Source organism: Balaenoptera borealis, assembly GCF_965194805.1.
Source record: "Balaenoptera borealis genome assembly, chromosome: 1".
Lineage (NCBI taxonomy): Eukaryota > Metazoa > Chordata > Mammalia > Artiodactyla > Balaenopteridae > Balaenoptera > Balaenoptera borealis.
This window is the reverse complement of record NC_138860.1, coordinates 153,605,711-153,618,689: the sequence shown is the minus strand read 5'-3', so window position 1 is coordinate 153,618,689 and position 12,979 is coordinate 153,605,711. Positions and strand designations below refer to the sequence as shown.

The 12,979-nt window shown below is 39.8% G+C and overlaps 1 protein-coding gene across 1 annotated transcript in view; it reads right to left on the bottom strand.

The window, feature by feature from the left end:
* Positions 1–12,979, bottom strand: part of AGBL4 (AGBL carboxypeptidase 4) — a 1,392,661-nt gene that overhangs the window by 530,041 nt on the left and 849,641 nt on the right. Inside the window, exon 5 of the mRNA XM_082372119.1 lies at positions 10,062–10,278. Within this exon, the coding sequence (XP_082228245.1) occupies positions 10,062–10,278 (217 nt within the window). The remainder of the gene's footprint in view (positions 1–10,061; positions 10,279–12,979) is intronic.

The window sequence follows — 12,979 nt, the reverse complement described above, 5'->3', positions numbered from 1 at the left end:
ATTCTTTAAAAATTCTAAGTGATGTCACTAATGTTGCAGATAAGAGTATCCAAGAATCAAAACGATCACAGCAGCCTAGAACAAAGGACTAAAACCAATAAGTTTAAACTTAGGATAAGTGTAAGAGGTCACAATTATACTTGTAAAATCTATTAGTATAGGCCAATGTGGTATCCTGGATCAGTTCCTGAGACCAAAATAGGATATTAGTGGAAAAACTGACAAAATCTGAATATAGTTCTGTAGTTTAGTTAATAATAATGTACCAATGTTAATTTATTAGTTTTGACAAATGTTTCATGGTTATATACGATCTTTTAACTTTCTTTTTTTTTTAATTAGTTTTTATTGGAGTATAGTTGATTTACAATGTTGTGTTAGTTTCTACTGTACAGCAAAATGAATCAGCTATACATATACATATATCCCCTCTTTTTTGGATTTCCTTCCCATTTAGGTCACCACAGAGCACTGAGTAGAGTTCCCTATGCTACACAGCAGCAGTCCCCAACCTTTCTGGCACCAGGGACCGGTTTTATGGAAGATAATTTTTCCACAGACGGGGTTGGCGGGGGGTTGGGTGGAGGATGGTTCAGGCGGTAATGTGAGCGATGGGGAGCAATGGGGAGCGGCAGACGAAGCTTTGCTCGCTCGCCTGCTGCTCACGTCCTGCTGTGCGGCCCGGTTCCTAACAGGCGGCAGACCGGTACTGGTCCATGGCCCGGGGGGTGGGGACCCCTGCTATACAGTATGTTCTCATTAGTTATCTATTTTATACATAGTATCAATAGTGTATATATGTCAATCCCAAACTCCCAATTCATCCCACCCCCTCCTTTCCCCCCTGGTATCCATACATTTGTTCTCTACATCTGTGTCTCTATTTCTGCTTTGCAAATAAGATCATCTATACCATTTTTCTAGATTCCACATACATGCGTTAATATACAGTATTTGTTTTTCTCTTTCTGACTAACTTCACTCTGTATGACACTCTCTAGGTCCATCCACGTCTCTACAAATGGCCCAATTTCATTCCTTTTTATGGCTAATATTCCATTGTATATATGTACCACATCTTCTTTATCCACTCGTCTGTTGATGGACATTTAGGTGGCTTCCATGTCCTGGCTATTGTAAATAGCGCTGCAGTGAACATTGGGGTGCATGTGTCTTTTTGAATTATGGTTTTCTCAGGGTATATGTCCAGTAGTGGGATAGCTGGGTCACATGGTAGTTCTATTTTTAGTTTTTTAAGGAACCTCCATACTGTTCTCCATAGTGGCTGTATCAATGAACATTCTCACCAACAGTATTAGAGGGTTCCCTTTCCTCCACACCCTCTCCAGCACTGTTTGTAGATTTTTTGATGATGACCATTCTAACTGGGGTGGGGTGATATTTCATTGTAGTTTTGATTTGCATTTCTCTGATAATTAGTGATGTCGAGCATCTTTTCATGTGTTTGTTGGCCATCTGTATATCTTCTTTGGAGAAATGTCTATTTAGGTCTTCTGCCCATTTTTTGATTGGGTTGTTTGTTTTTTTGATATTGAGCTGCTAACAGTAGAGAAAACTGGGTGAAGTATATGTTGAAACTCTCTATACGTATTATCTTTCCAACTTTTCTACAAATTTAAAGTTATTCCAAAATAAAAATTTATTTTAAAAAAGACTATCCAAGAAATAAAAAATAAGTTTTATTTAAAGAACAATAACAAAAATTTACTACATGAAGGCCTCATTGTTAAAAGAAGCGAACGTAAATTCTGGCTATATTTCTAGCGATCTAGGATCCAGAGCAAGAGAGGCAATGGTTCTATTCTGCTGTGGCATGCTTAGATCACCTGCAGAGTTTTACATTCAGTTCTGGTATTTTAAGAAGGAAATTAACAACCTAGATCATGTCTAGAGGACAACAAAGAAGGTACAGAGTTTAGAAACCATGGAATATGAAGAAATGTAGAATTACGAGGGAGGAGAGGAGGAAGAAAGGGATTAGGTTGGAGGAGGGAAGATTCATGAGGGGGCTGTGGCCACTGTCTTGCTATCTTTGCAGGCCTGTCCAGGGGCTAGAGGAGCAAGTACATGCAGGGTGGGCCCAGAGGGTGGTGGTAGAACCAAAGAGAGGAGGTTACAGGGCGGCAGCTCCTTCTGGGGATGGTATGACTTATTTGTCATTGGGATAGAGCTCAGGCTGCCTCAAGAGGTATGTGAACAGTGGTTGAAAAGTCATATTTCTCGAATGTTGAGGAGATGCCGTTCTATACAGTTTAGGTCCTTGCCCATAGTAAATGCCTAATATATTTGTTAAATTTGAGTGTGACCCCTATAGTCTTTGCCAACTCTGAAATTGTGTGAAATGTTAAGATCAAAGAGACAAGCTTTTCTGGGTATTTCTATGACATTATCATTACTATACGTGTGTCTTGGTAGTAAAGTTTTCCTCCTAGTGCTCTTGTCCTGTGAAATATCTCTGCCTGAGAAAAGGAAAGCCAACTGGACAGACAGGCAGGAGTTAACCTGACTTCTAGATCAGCTGCCATCAGCAGAGGCAGCCTGGAGATGGAAGGGTTAAGTGCCACAGTGATCAGATTCCCTCCTGCCTGGCTCCTCACTGCCCTCAGGATAGAGTCCAAATTCTTTAGTTTGGCATTCAAAGCCCTCCTGACCCAGCCTCCACCTACCTCTCATTCTTTCCCAATCACCATTCCTCTTGTTCTTCTTCAGCTGACCCTGTGCTCTTGTCATTTGGAACCACACTGAATAGTCAGGACTCACCAGGCGTCTCAGCCTCTGTATCCATGTTTTGATTCTCAATTCAAGATGCCTCTTTCCTTAATGCTTCATTTCCTCCCTTGTGCCTCTCCTCTGCCTCCTACTTCTATTACATCAAGTTTCTTACCATCATTGCCATTATTAGCCTTTATGTCTGTGACACCCAGTACATGGAGTATTTCTTAGGGGCAGGGTGTGTTTTGTACTCATCTTTCTGTCTCCAGCACCCAATATAGAGCCTGACAGGTAGAAGGTGTTTATTAGATATTTGTAGTATTGAGGAATGGCTTTGGAAGAATTTAGTAAATAACTGTATATGTGAACAGAATACTTCCTTATCCAGGATTGGTTTAGAGTCCATTCTTTGGGGTCCACAAAGGCGTGGCTTCAAATCCCAGCTACATGATATAGACAAATTATTTAATCTCATTGTATCTCAGCTTTTAAAAATGCAAATGGGAGAAGATAATACTTATAGCCCAGAGCTTAAATGCTTCCTTCTAAGTGAAGACTTCTCCCCAAAATGTATTTCCTTTCCTGATTTAATTTCTCCAATACTGTCTGTCTCTTTCTACTAGAATGTAAGCTCCATGAAGGCTTGTATTTATGCCTGTTTTTACTGCTGTATCCCCAGAGCTTAGACAAGCTGGTTACATGTTAGGCATTCAATTACAGTACTAACCATATAACAGGGGTGTTGTGAGGACTGAGTGAAAGGATGCATATAAAAGTCATAGCATTGGGTCTGGCACATGCTAAGCATTCAATAACTACCACTGTTATAAAATAAAGGGCAGATTGAGAGGCAACATTACAACAAGCTAATGAGTGACTTAGAACATACAAAAAGATGTCATCAACATTTGAACAATAATTTACGTTGAAGTTGGAAGGGATGTTTGAAATAATCTGGTCTGACTTTCTAAGGCCCATAGAGAAATGTTTTTCCCAAGGTCATAGAGCTAACCAGTGGTAGAGCCTAGACAATATTATTTTCATATACATGATTTTCTAGTGATTCCCTAAAATACACTATCAGACTATTTTCTTTGTTAGACACTTCCTTTTGGCAAGTGTCCCTAAGTATGGGAATCACTCTCTCCATCTAATACTTTCAAAACACACACACACAAAGTTATGGGTTCCTCTAGTCCAATGGCATTTGAAAATAATGCCATATTTCACCATGTCTGACAGTACAAGGGCTATATGATTTAAAAACTCATGTGAGTCAGTTAAAATCTAATTCTGGCTATGTTGGAATGAGAATATTGATAAATGCTATCCCCAAAAAACAAATATAAAGCTGGACAAAATTGAAACAAACAACCATTTCAGTGCTTTGGAAACTGACCAAATTGACAACAATCTCAAAACTATTATGTTTTAAAAACTGCTGAACTTCAGGGAATAAGAATGGGAATATATGATGTTCTGTCCTGGATTGGTTCCATCTTCCCCCAGGCTTGGTGAATGCTAGGACAGGCCAGGCTGTGAGGATTGGCAGCTTCTCTGTCATGGTCGAAGGGACTCAGTTAATTTGGAGAAGTAGGCAGTGCCCAGACCCAGCAGCATTGTCTGTGGGCAAGTGAGGAGGGCCCACAGTTGCATAGCTGGGACAAGAATACGCTGGCTGAGACTGGGTGCAGACTCATCAGAGACCTGAGAAGAAGCCTAAAGCAGCAGCGCACACATGAACAACCTTGAGGCTGCACATATGCACACAGGGAACACAGCACAAAAGGGAAAGTAAAAGCCAGGGCAGACTTGAAAACTGCCCAAACTTTGTGCTCCCCATACCCACACACAAATCCACTGTCAGAGGATGGAAGCCTTACAGACTCAGAGTGGATGAGCACAATCTCAGTCCAATCATAGCTGACCTACACAGACACAGAGTTGACTCCCTGACAATTTAGCCTTGAAAATAGGTAAGAAAAAAGAAAAACTGAGTAGAGGCATTGGAGAAAGGTGCCAAGATAGTTCACGGGTAAAAGGTTAGTCTTTTCAACAAATGGTGCTGCAACAATTGGATATCTATATGCAAAAAAAGTGAACTTAAGGCCCTTACCTCATGCCATATATAAAAAATTAATTCAAAATGGATCATGGATTTAAATGTCAGTGGAAATTATAAAAATTTTAGAAGAAAACATAGGAGAAAATCTTTGTGGCCTTCAGATGGGCAGCTTTTAGATAAGATTCCAAAAGCATGATCCATAAGAGAAAAAACTGATAAGTTGGACTTCAAAATTAAAAACTTCTGTTCTTCAGAAGACATGGTTAAGAGAATGAAAAGGTATAGATTAAGGTATAGGTATAAGGTATAGATTAAAGGTATACATTAGGGGGGGATTTTGCAAAGCATGAATCTGACAAAGGACTTCCATTCAGAATAAAGAACTCTCAAAACTCATTATAAGAACACAACTCAATTTTTAAAAAATGGATAAAAGGTTTAAACTAACACTTCAGCAGAGAAGATATATGAATGGCAAATAAGCACATTATAAGATAATCAACATAACTAGTTACTAGGGCAGCACAAAGTAAAACCACAGTGAGATTTCACTACATACCCACTAAAATAGCTGTAATGAAAAATATAGGTAATTCCAAGTGCTGGCAAGCACATGGAGAAACTACAACCCTCTCTCCTACATTGTTGGTAGGAATGCAAAATGTCACTACTAACTTGGAATGCAGCTTGGCACATTTTTTGTTTTTTGTTTTTTTTTTAAGTTGAATGTGAACTTATATGAGCCAATGATTACATTCCTAGAAATCTACCCAAGAGAAATGTGATCACATGTCCACTCAAAGATATGCACATGAATGTTCATAATAGCATTATTCATAATAGCCCCAAACTGGAAACAATCCAAATGTCCATCAACTGGAGAACAGAAAAAGAAAGTGTGGTATATATTTTCAATAGAATACTATTCAGCACTAAAAATGAATGGACTACGGACGGATGTTACAACATGAATGAACCTCAAAAACGTAATGCTATGTGAAAGGTGCTAAATGTAAAAGACGACTAAATAGTGCATGATTCCATTTACAGGAAATGTTCAGAAATGGCAAATTTACAGTGTCAGAGAACAGATGAACAGTTGCCTAGGGCTGGGAGTGGAAGTGGGGATTTACAAGGGAACTTTCTGGGATGATGAAATGTTCTAAAATTAGATTGTGGTGATAGTTGTAAAACTCTATACACTTACTAAAAATCACAGAATTTTACCCTTACAATGGGTTAATGTTATAGTATGTAAATTATACCTCAATAAAGGTGTTAAAACAACAAGAAAATAAAGATCTTTCCTATGATGTATTTAACTTAAATGTCAGATTGTGGCTTTGATGTATGCACAAAGGGATTTTGTTTGCTGGTGTTAGAAAGGGCCACTGGTAAGTAACAAAATAAAATGCCATTTTGGATGATATAATTAGTAGCAATAGCAGCTATGCCCATGGTGATTAATAGTTCCAGCACTAGAAATTCAAAATCTTGCTTCCTGCCTGCTCTCTCTAAGAACTGTCTGTTGACATGTTTAGCCTTCCTACTTGTAATTATCCTCCCTCCAAATTGGAGTAGGGATTAACTAATTATAGTGGTGGCTTCAGACACAAGCCATATCAAACGCCCTGGTAACCGAGAACTGTCCTGTCTGCAAGAGTATGCCAGAAGGCCTTAACGACTCTGGTATCTGCTTCGAGACCCAGATCAGGGGGATGGAGCCAACCCACAGAGCTCCCCTAATCTAGTTTAGCCAGCAGAGGTACACCTTGCACTTCCCTAACTTTACTTTCTTAAGATGTAGATTTGGATAAGGTATAATCCCTTTCTCAAAATCTACTATCTATTTTAGTAGGCCCAATGTGGAAAGGAGCAATGAGTCCATCAAAGTGCCAGGGCACAGCATTAGAAGCCATGGGTTTAAATACTGGCCTAGTCATGTACTAGCAATGTAGCTTTAGCCAAGTAACTTATTAGCCTTAGATTATTTATCCCCAAACTGGGATAATTCTGCCTACCCCACAAAACTGTTGTGAGAAACAAGTAAGATAGTACATATAAAGTGTCTGACCTAGTGTCTGTGTGTTCAATCTGAATAAAGGATACAGCCATAATTCTTTAATATGACAATCAAGGTTTTTCAGAGTTTGGTCCTTATCTTCCTGTCTATCCTTATCTTCCAGTAGGAAGGTTCCCTATTCCAATCAAACCAGACTTCCGACCAACTATCATCATGCAATGACTCAGGCTGTTTCTTGCTCTCTGGGCTACCTTCTCGCCAACTCTGTATTCAGTAATCCTACCCATCTTTCAAGACTCAGCGTAAAGCCCATCTTCTCCATGATGTTTAGTCTGACCATAAATTCTTTAAACAACTCATGGGATCCTTAATTATATACTTTAAAAAACATTATATATATTTTTTAAATGTCTTCTTTCCTCTGGTATGGAATACATTTCTGAAAGTACACCATGACTTCTATACTCCATTATATATCCCTACAGCACACCTCACAGTGTCTGAAGTAGGACAGGGGTCTCGAATTATTTTATTCTAACTGAGGAACTCCTCAAAGAATAATTTTAAAACCCCTATCAACTTCAACTTTCTCATTTTATAGATGAAAAACTTGTCCCCAGAAAAGGGAAGTAACATTCAAGGTCATATGAGTAGTTTGGTATTAGAGCTGGACACATAATTCAAGCTTCTTATGGCAGAGACTTCAGGATGTCCTTCAATATTAATTCACCTCCATATCTATAGGACTACTAATTTTTAGCTAGAAACATGGTCACCCAGAATGAAGACTTCATTTCTCATCCTTCCTTTAGCTAAGTGTGAATATGAGTTCTATCAAATGGGATAAATGTGAAAGTGCCACAATACTGTATCTTCTCCCTTCTTCCCCTACTTTCTTTATCTTGCTGCCTGGAACATGGATGTGACAGAATTCCACATTTGACATTGAGTTTGAGAGCCACATCCCAGGGATGGCAGGGCAGAAAGCTGAAAGAACTTGACTCCCTAAGAGTTTTGAGGAGCAGAGCCACACTATCAGCTCTGGATTGCCTACATCTAGACTTGTATATGGAAGAGAAATAAACTTCTATCTCATTTAATGAGCTGTTATTTTAGGTATGTATTTTGTATATTAGTTATTGGAAGCTTCACTTATCCTATTATTCCTCCTATCAGCTTTCTGATGTTCTTAGCTCTTCACATGGTCTCTAGATATATCTTAATTCATTCTTTCATTCATTCAATAATTTACTCCATAGCCATTCAATGTACACCTACATTCTGCCTGGCATAAATCTAAGATAGGGCTGGAGTGGACACAAGAATGAAACGAACAGATCCCACCCTTAAAAAGTCACAAGTATTGAATGAAACTCTTTCTCTCTTAATTTATATCATAAGTCATATGTCTGGCAAACATTCGTCTCAGGATTTCTCCAACAGTCCCATCTGAAATAATCTCACTGTTTGCAGTAATACATTGTTGATCAGACCATGTGTGACTAATATGTTCTATTTGGCTCTCTACAACCACTCTCTGCTCTTCTCCATCATTTTCTTTGTTCAGGAAAACTTATCTGTATGGATTACTTCAGTGGGCTCTCTTGCCCTCTGATTTCCAGTTGCGTTGGCCAGTAGGGACCCCTAGCAGTAGATCAGTGAGAAGTAAGAGAATGAGCTCTATGTATTTATTTTTCTCAGCTCCCTCCCTGTGGGATCATCTCAGGCTAACTTTTTTCCTCAACTGAAGGTCACTGTTCCACTCAAGATGGCCCACTGCATGACTCTCTACTATTGGGTTCTGTTAACCATTTCATCCCTTCACACCCTTTGAGCTGTTACTAGCCCCAGGGAACTGCACTATACCCCGTGGTTTCTGTACACAGTGCCCTCACCTTGTAAACAGCCCATTTATTAAGCTCTCTTCAAATTATCCTAATGTGAGGCTGCCACCTGTTTCCTACTAGCATGCTGACTCATACACCATGTGTCCCAATTCTCAGTTCAAAAGATATAGGCACCAAAAAAAAAAAAAAAAAAAAAGATATAGGCACCAGATATACATGGCACCCATCAGAAGCACTGTTAGGGAGAGGATTAGAGTAGAGGGAAGATATTCTTTATTAGCAACTGAAGTATTTCTGACCGCAGAGAACAAAACCTATGCATCCAATGTGAAGGACACTTTCAGATCCTGGCATGGGCAGGGAGAAAAAGAGGAAAAGAGAGTAGGAAAGTGTGGTAGGCAGAACAATGCACTCCCTCTCCCAAAATGTCCAAGTCCTAATCGTTGGAACCTGTGAATATATTACCTCACATGAGAAAAGGGACTTTACAGATGTGATTTAGTTAAAGATCTTGAGATGGATATATTATCCTGGATTATCTGGGTGAGCCCAACATAATCACAAGTGTTCTTATAAGTGAAAGAGGAGGGCAGGAGATTCAGCATCAGAGTGGTGCAGCATGAGAAAGACTTGATAAGTTAATGTTGACTTTGAAGACTGAAAGGGAACCACAAGCCAAGGAATGCAAGCAGCCTCTAGAAACTGGGAGAGGTAGTGGAATGAATTCTCCCCTAGAGCCTCCAGAAGGAATACCGACCTGTTGATATCTAGATTTTAGCCCAAAGAGGCCAATTTCAGACTTTCCTGAACTGTAAAATAATAAATTTGTGTTGTTTCAAGCCACCAAGTTCATGGCAATTTGTTATGTCAGCAATAGGAAACATATAGAATGTAAGACTGAAATCTCCAGAGCCAGAAAACTAAACCTGGGGAAGGAAGAAGGGTTGGGGAACTAATAGATGGCAGAGATAGAACACACTGTGGACAGCACAACCATACTGCACACCACTTGCTAACCTACACTGCAGTCAAGTTAAACTCACTAAAAAGCAAATTTATTCTTCATCTCATAAGCTTAGACTCATAAAATGCTTTCACACCTTTTGTAACACCCAGTAGAGCCTTCTTTTTATCTCACAGTTCTGGGGATTCACCAGAAGTTTTGTATTTTGTTAGAGAGCTTTATCAGCTTCATTCAGAAGGACACGCATCTGCCTTATCCTATTCTTTGACATCCTGGTGGCAATAGTAGCAAAATATTACACAAAAAAACTATGATTTTTAAAATTTCCAGAGCATATAGTCTACAAAGCACCAATATCTATTATTTGCATTCTATAAAAACCATTGCTAAGCTCCTCCCCCAGCTTTCCCATTTCTGAATGGGTCTTACCACACTCTGACCCAGCTGCTCCCGGAAGAAGTAATCCATGTTTCTCTTTTGCAGGCTGTCAAGGTAATGCTGAAAGCGAGTGTACGTATATGGGTAGCAGTAAGCAAACTGGTAAATATCTTCTTCTCGGTCAAAACAAAATGCAAAGGACATCACGTAATTCTTCCTATGGTCTGGGCAGCGGTAGTAGTAAACATTTTTAGGTGGCAGTCTTTGCCTGAAAAATACAAAGAAATTTGGGCATATCAGACAGTTGTTCAAGCTTCAAAATGTAATCAGTGGGAATAAATGCCCAAGACTGAAACTGTAACATCAAGAAACCTAGGTGGTGGCTAGGGACAACAACATATACCAATCTATGATCAAACAGCGATTGGAGACTCCCTCTTCCAAGAGCACTGGAATCACAACGAACTGCTGAAAAATCAATGAAAGGAAGACACTGGAACTCACCAAAAAAGATACCCTACATCCAAAGACAAAGGAGAAGCCACAATGAGACGGTAGGAGGGGAGCAATCACAACAAAATCAAATCCCGTAACTGCTGGGTGGGTGACTCACAGACTGGAGAGCACTTATACCACAGAAGTCCACCCACTGGAGTGAAGGTTCTGAGTGCCACGTCAGGCTTCCCAACCTGGGGGTCCGGCAATGGGAGGAAGAATTCCTAGAGAATCAGACTTTGAAGCTAGGGGGATTTGATTGCAGGATTTCGACAGGACTGGGGGAAACAGGAACTCCACTCTTGGAGGGCACACCACAAAGTAGTGTGCACATCAGGACCCAGGGGAAGGAGCAGTGACCTCATAGGAGACTGAACCAGACCTACCTGCTAGTGTTGGAGGGTCTCCTACAGAGGCGGGCATGGCTGTGGCACAATGAGAGGACAAGAACACTGGCAGCAGAAGTTCTGGGAAGTAATCTTTAGCGTGAGCCCTCCCAGAGTCCGACATTAGCCCCACCAAACAGCCTGTAGGCTCCAGTGTTGGGTCACCTCAGGCCAAACAACCAGCAGGGAGGGAACCCAGCCCCACCCATCAGCAGACAAGCGGATTAAAGTTTTACTGAGCTCTGCCCACCAGAGCAACAGCCAGCTCTACCCACACCAGTCCCTCCCATCAGGAAATTTGCACAAGCCTCTTAGATAGCCTCATCCACCAGAGGGCGGAGAGCAGAAGCAAGAAGAACTACAATCCTGCAGCCTATGAAACAAAAAACACATTCACAGAAAGATAGACAAGATGAAAAGGCACAGGGCTATGTACCAGATGAAGGAACAAGACAAAACCCCAGAAAAACAACTAAATGAAGTGGAGATAGGCAACCTTCCAGAAAAAGAATTCAGAATAATCATAGTGAAGATGCTCCAGGACCTCGGGAAAGAATGGAGGCAAAGATCGAGAAGATGCAAGAAATGTTTAACAAAGACCTAGAAGAATTAAAGAACAAACACCTAGAAGAATTAAAGAACAAACAGAGATGAACAATACAATAACTGAAATGAAAACTACACTAGAAGGAATCAATAGCAGAATAACTGAGGCAGAAGAACATATAAGTGACCTGGAAGACAGAATGGTGGAATTCACTGCGGCAGAACAGAATAAAGAAAAAAAGAATGAAAAGAAATGAAGACAGCCTAAGAGACCTCTGGTACAACATTAAGTGTAACAACATCTGCATCATAGGGTCCCAGAAGGAGAAGAGAGAGAGAAAGGACCTGAGAAAATATTTGAAGAGATTATAGTCGAAAACTTCCCTAACATGGGAAAGGAAATAGCCACCCAAGTCCAGGAAGCATAGAAAGTCCCATACAGGATAAACCCAAGGAGAAACACATTGAGACACATAGTAATCAAACTGGCAAAAATTAAAGACAGAGAAAAATTACTGAAACCAGCAAGGGAAAAATGACAAATAACATACAAGGGAACTCCCATAAGGTTAACAGCTGATTTCTCAGCAGAAACTCTACAAGCCAGAAGGGAGTGGCATGATATATTTAAAGTGATGAAAAGGAAGAACCTACAACCAACATTACTCTAACCAGCAAGGATCTCATTCAGATCTGATGGAGAAATCAAAAGCTTTACAGACAAGCAAAAGCTAAGAGAATTCAGCACCACCAAACCAGCTCTACAACAAATGCTAAAGGAACTTCTCTAAGTGGGAGACACAAGAGAAGAAAAGTTCCTACAAAAACAAACCCATAACAATTAAGAAAATGGTAATAGGAACGTACAGAGCGATAATTACCTTAAACGTGAATGGATTAAATGTTCCAACTAAAAGACACAGGCTCACTGAATGGATACAAAAACAGGACCCATATATATGCTATCTACAAGAGACCCACTTCAGACTTAGGGACACATACAGACTGAAAGTGAGGAGGTGGAAAAAGATATTCCATGCAAATAGAAATCAAAAGGAAGCTGGAGTAGCTATACTCATATCAGATAAAATAGACTTTAAAATAAAGAATGTTACAAGAGACAAGGAAGGAAACTACATAATGATCAAGGGATCAATCCAAGAAGAAGATATAACAATTATAAATATATATGCACCCAACATAGGAGCACCTCAACACATAAGGCAACTGCTAACAGCTATAAAAGAGGAAATCGACAGTAACACAAAAATAGTGGGGGGACTTTAACACCTCACTTACACCAATGGACAGATCATCCAAACAGAAAATTAATAAGGAAACACAAGCTTTAAATGACACAATAGACCAGATAGATTTAATTGATATTTATAGGACATTCCATCCAAAAACAGCAGATTACACTTTCTTCCCAAGTGCACACAGAACATTCTCCAGGATAGATCACATCTTGGGTCACAAATCAAGCCTCAGTAAATTGAAGAACATTCAAATCATATCAAGCATATTTTCTGACCACAATGC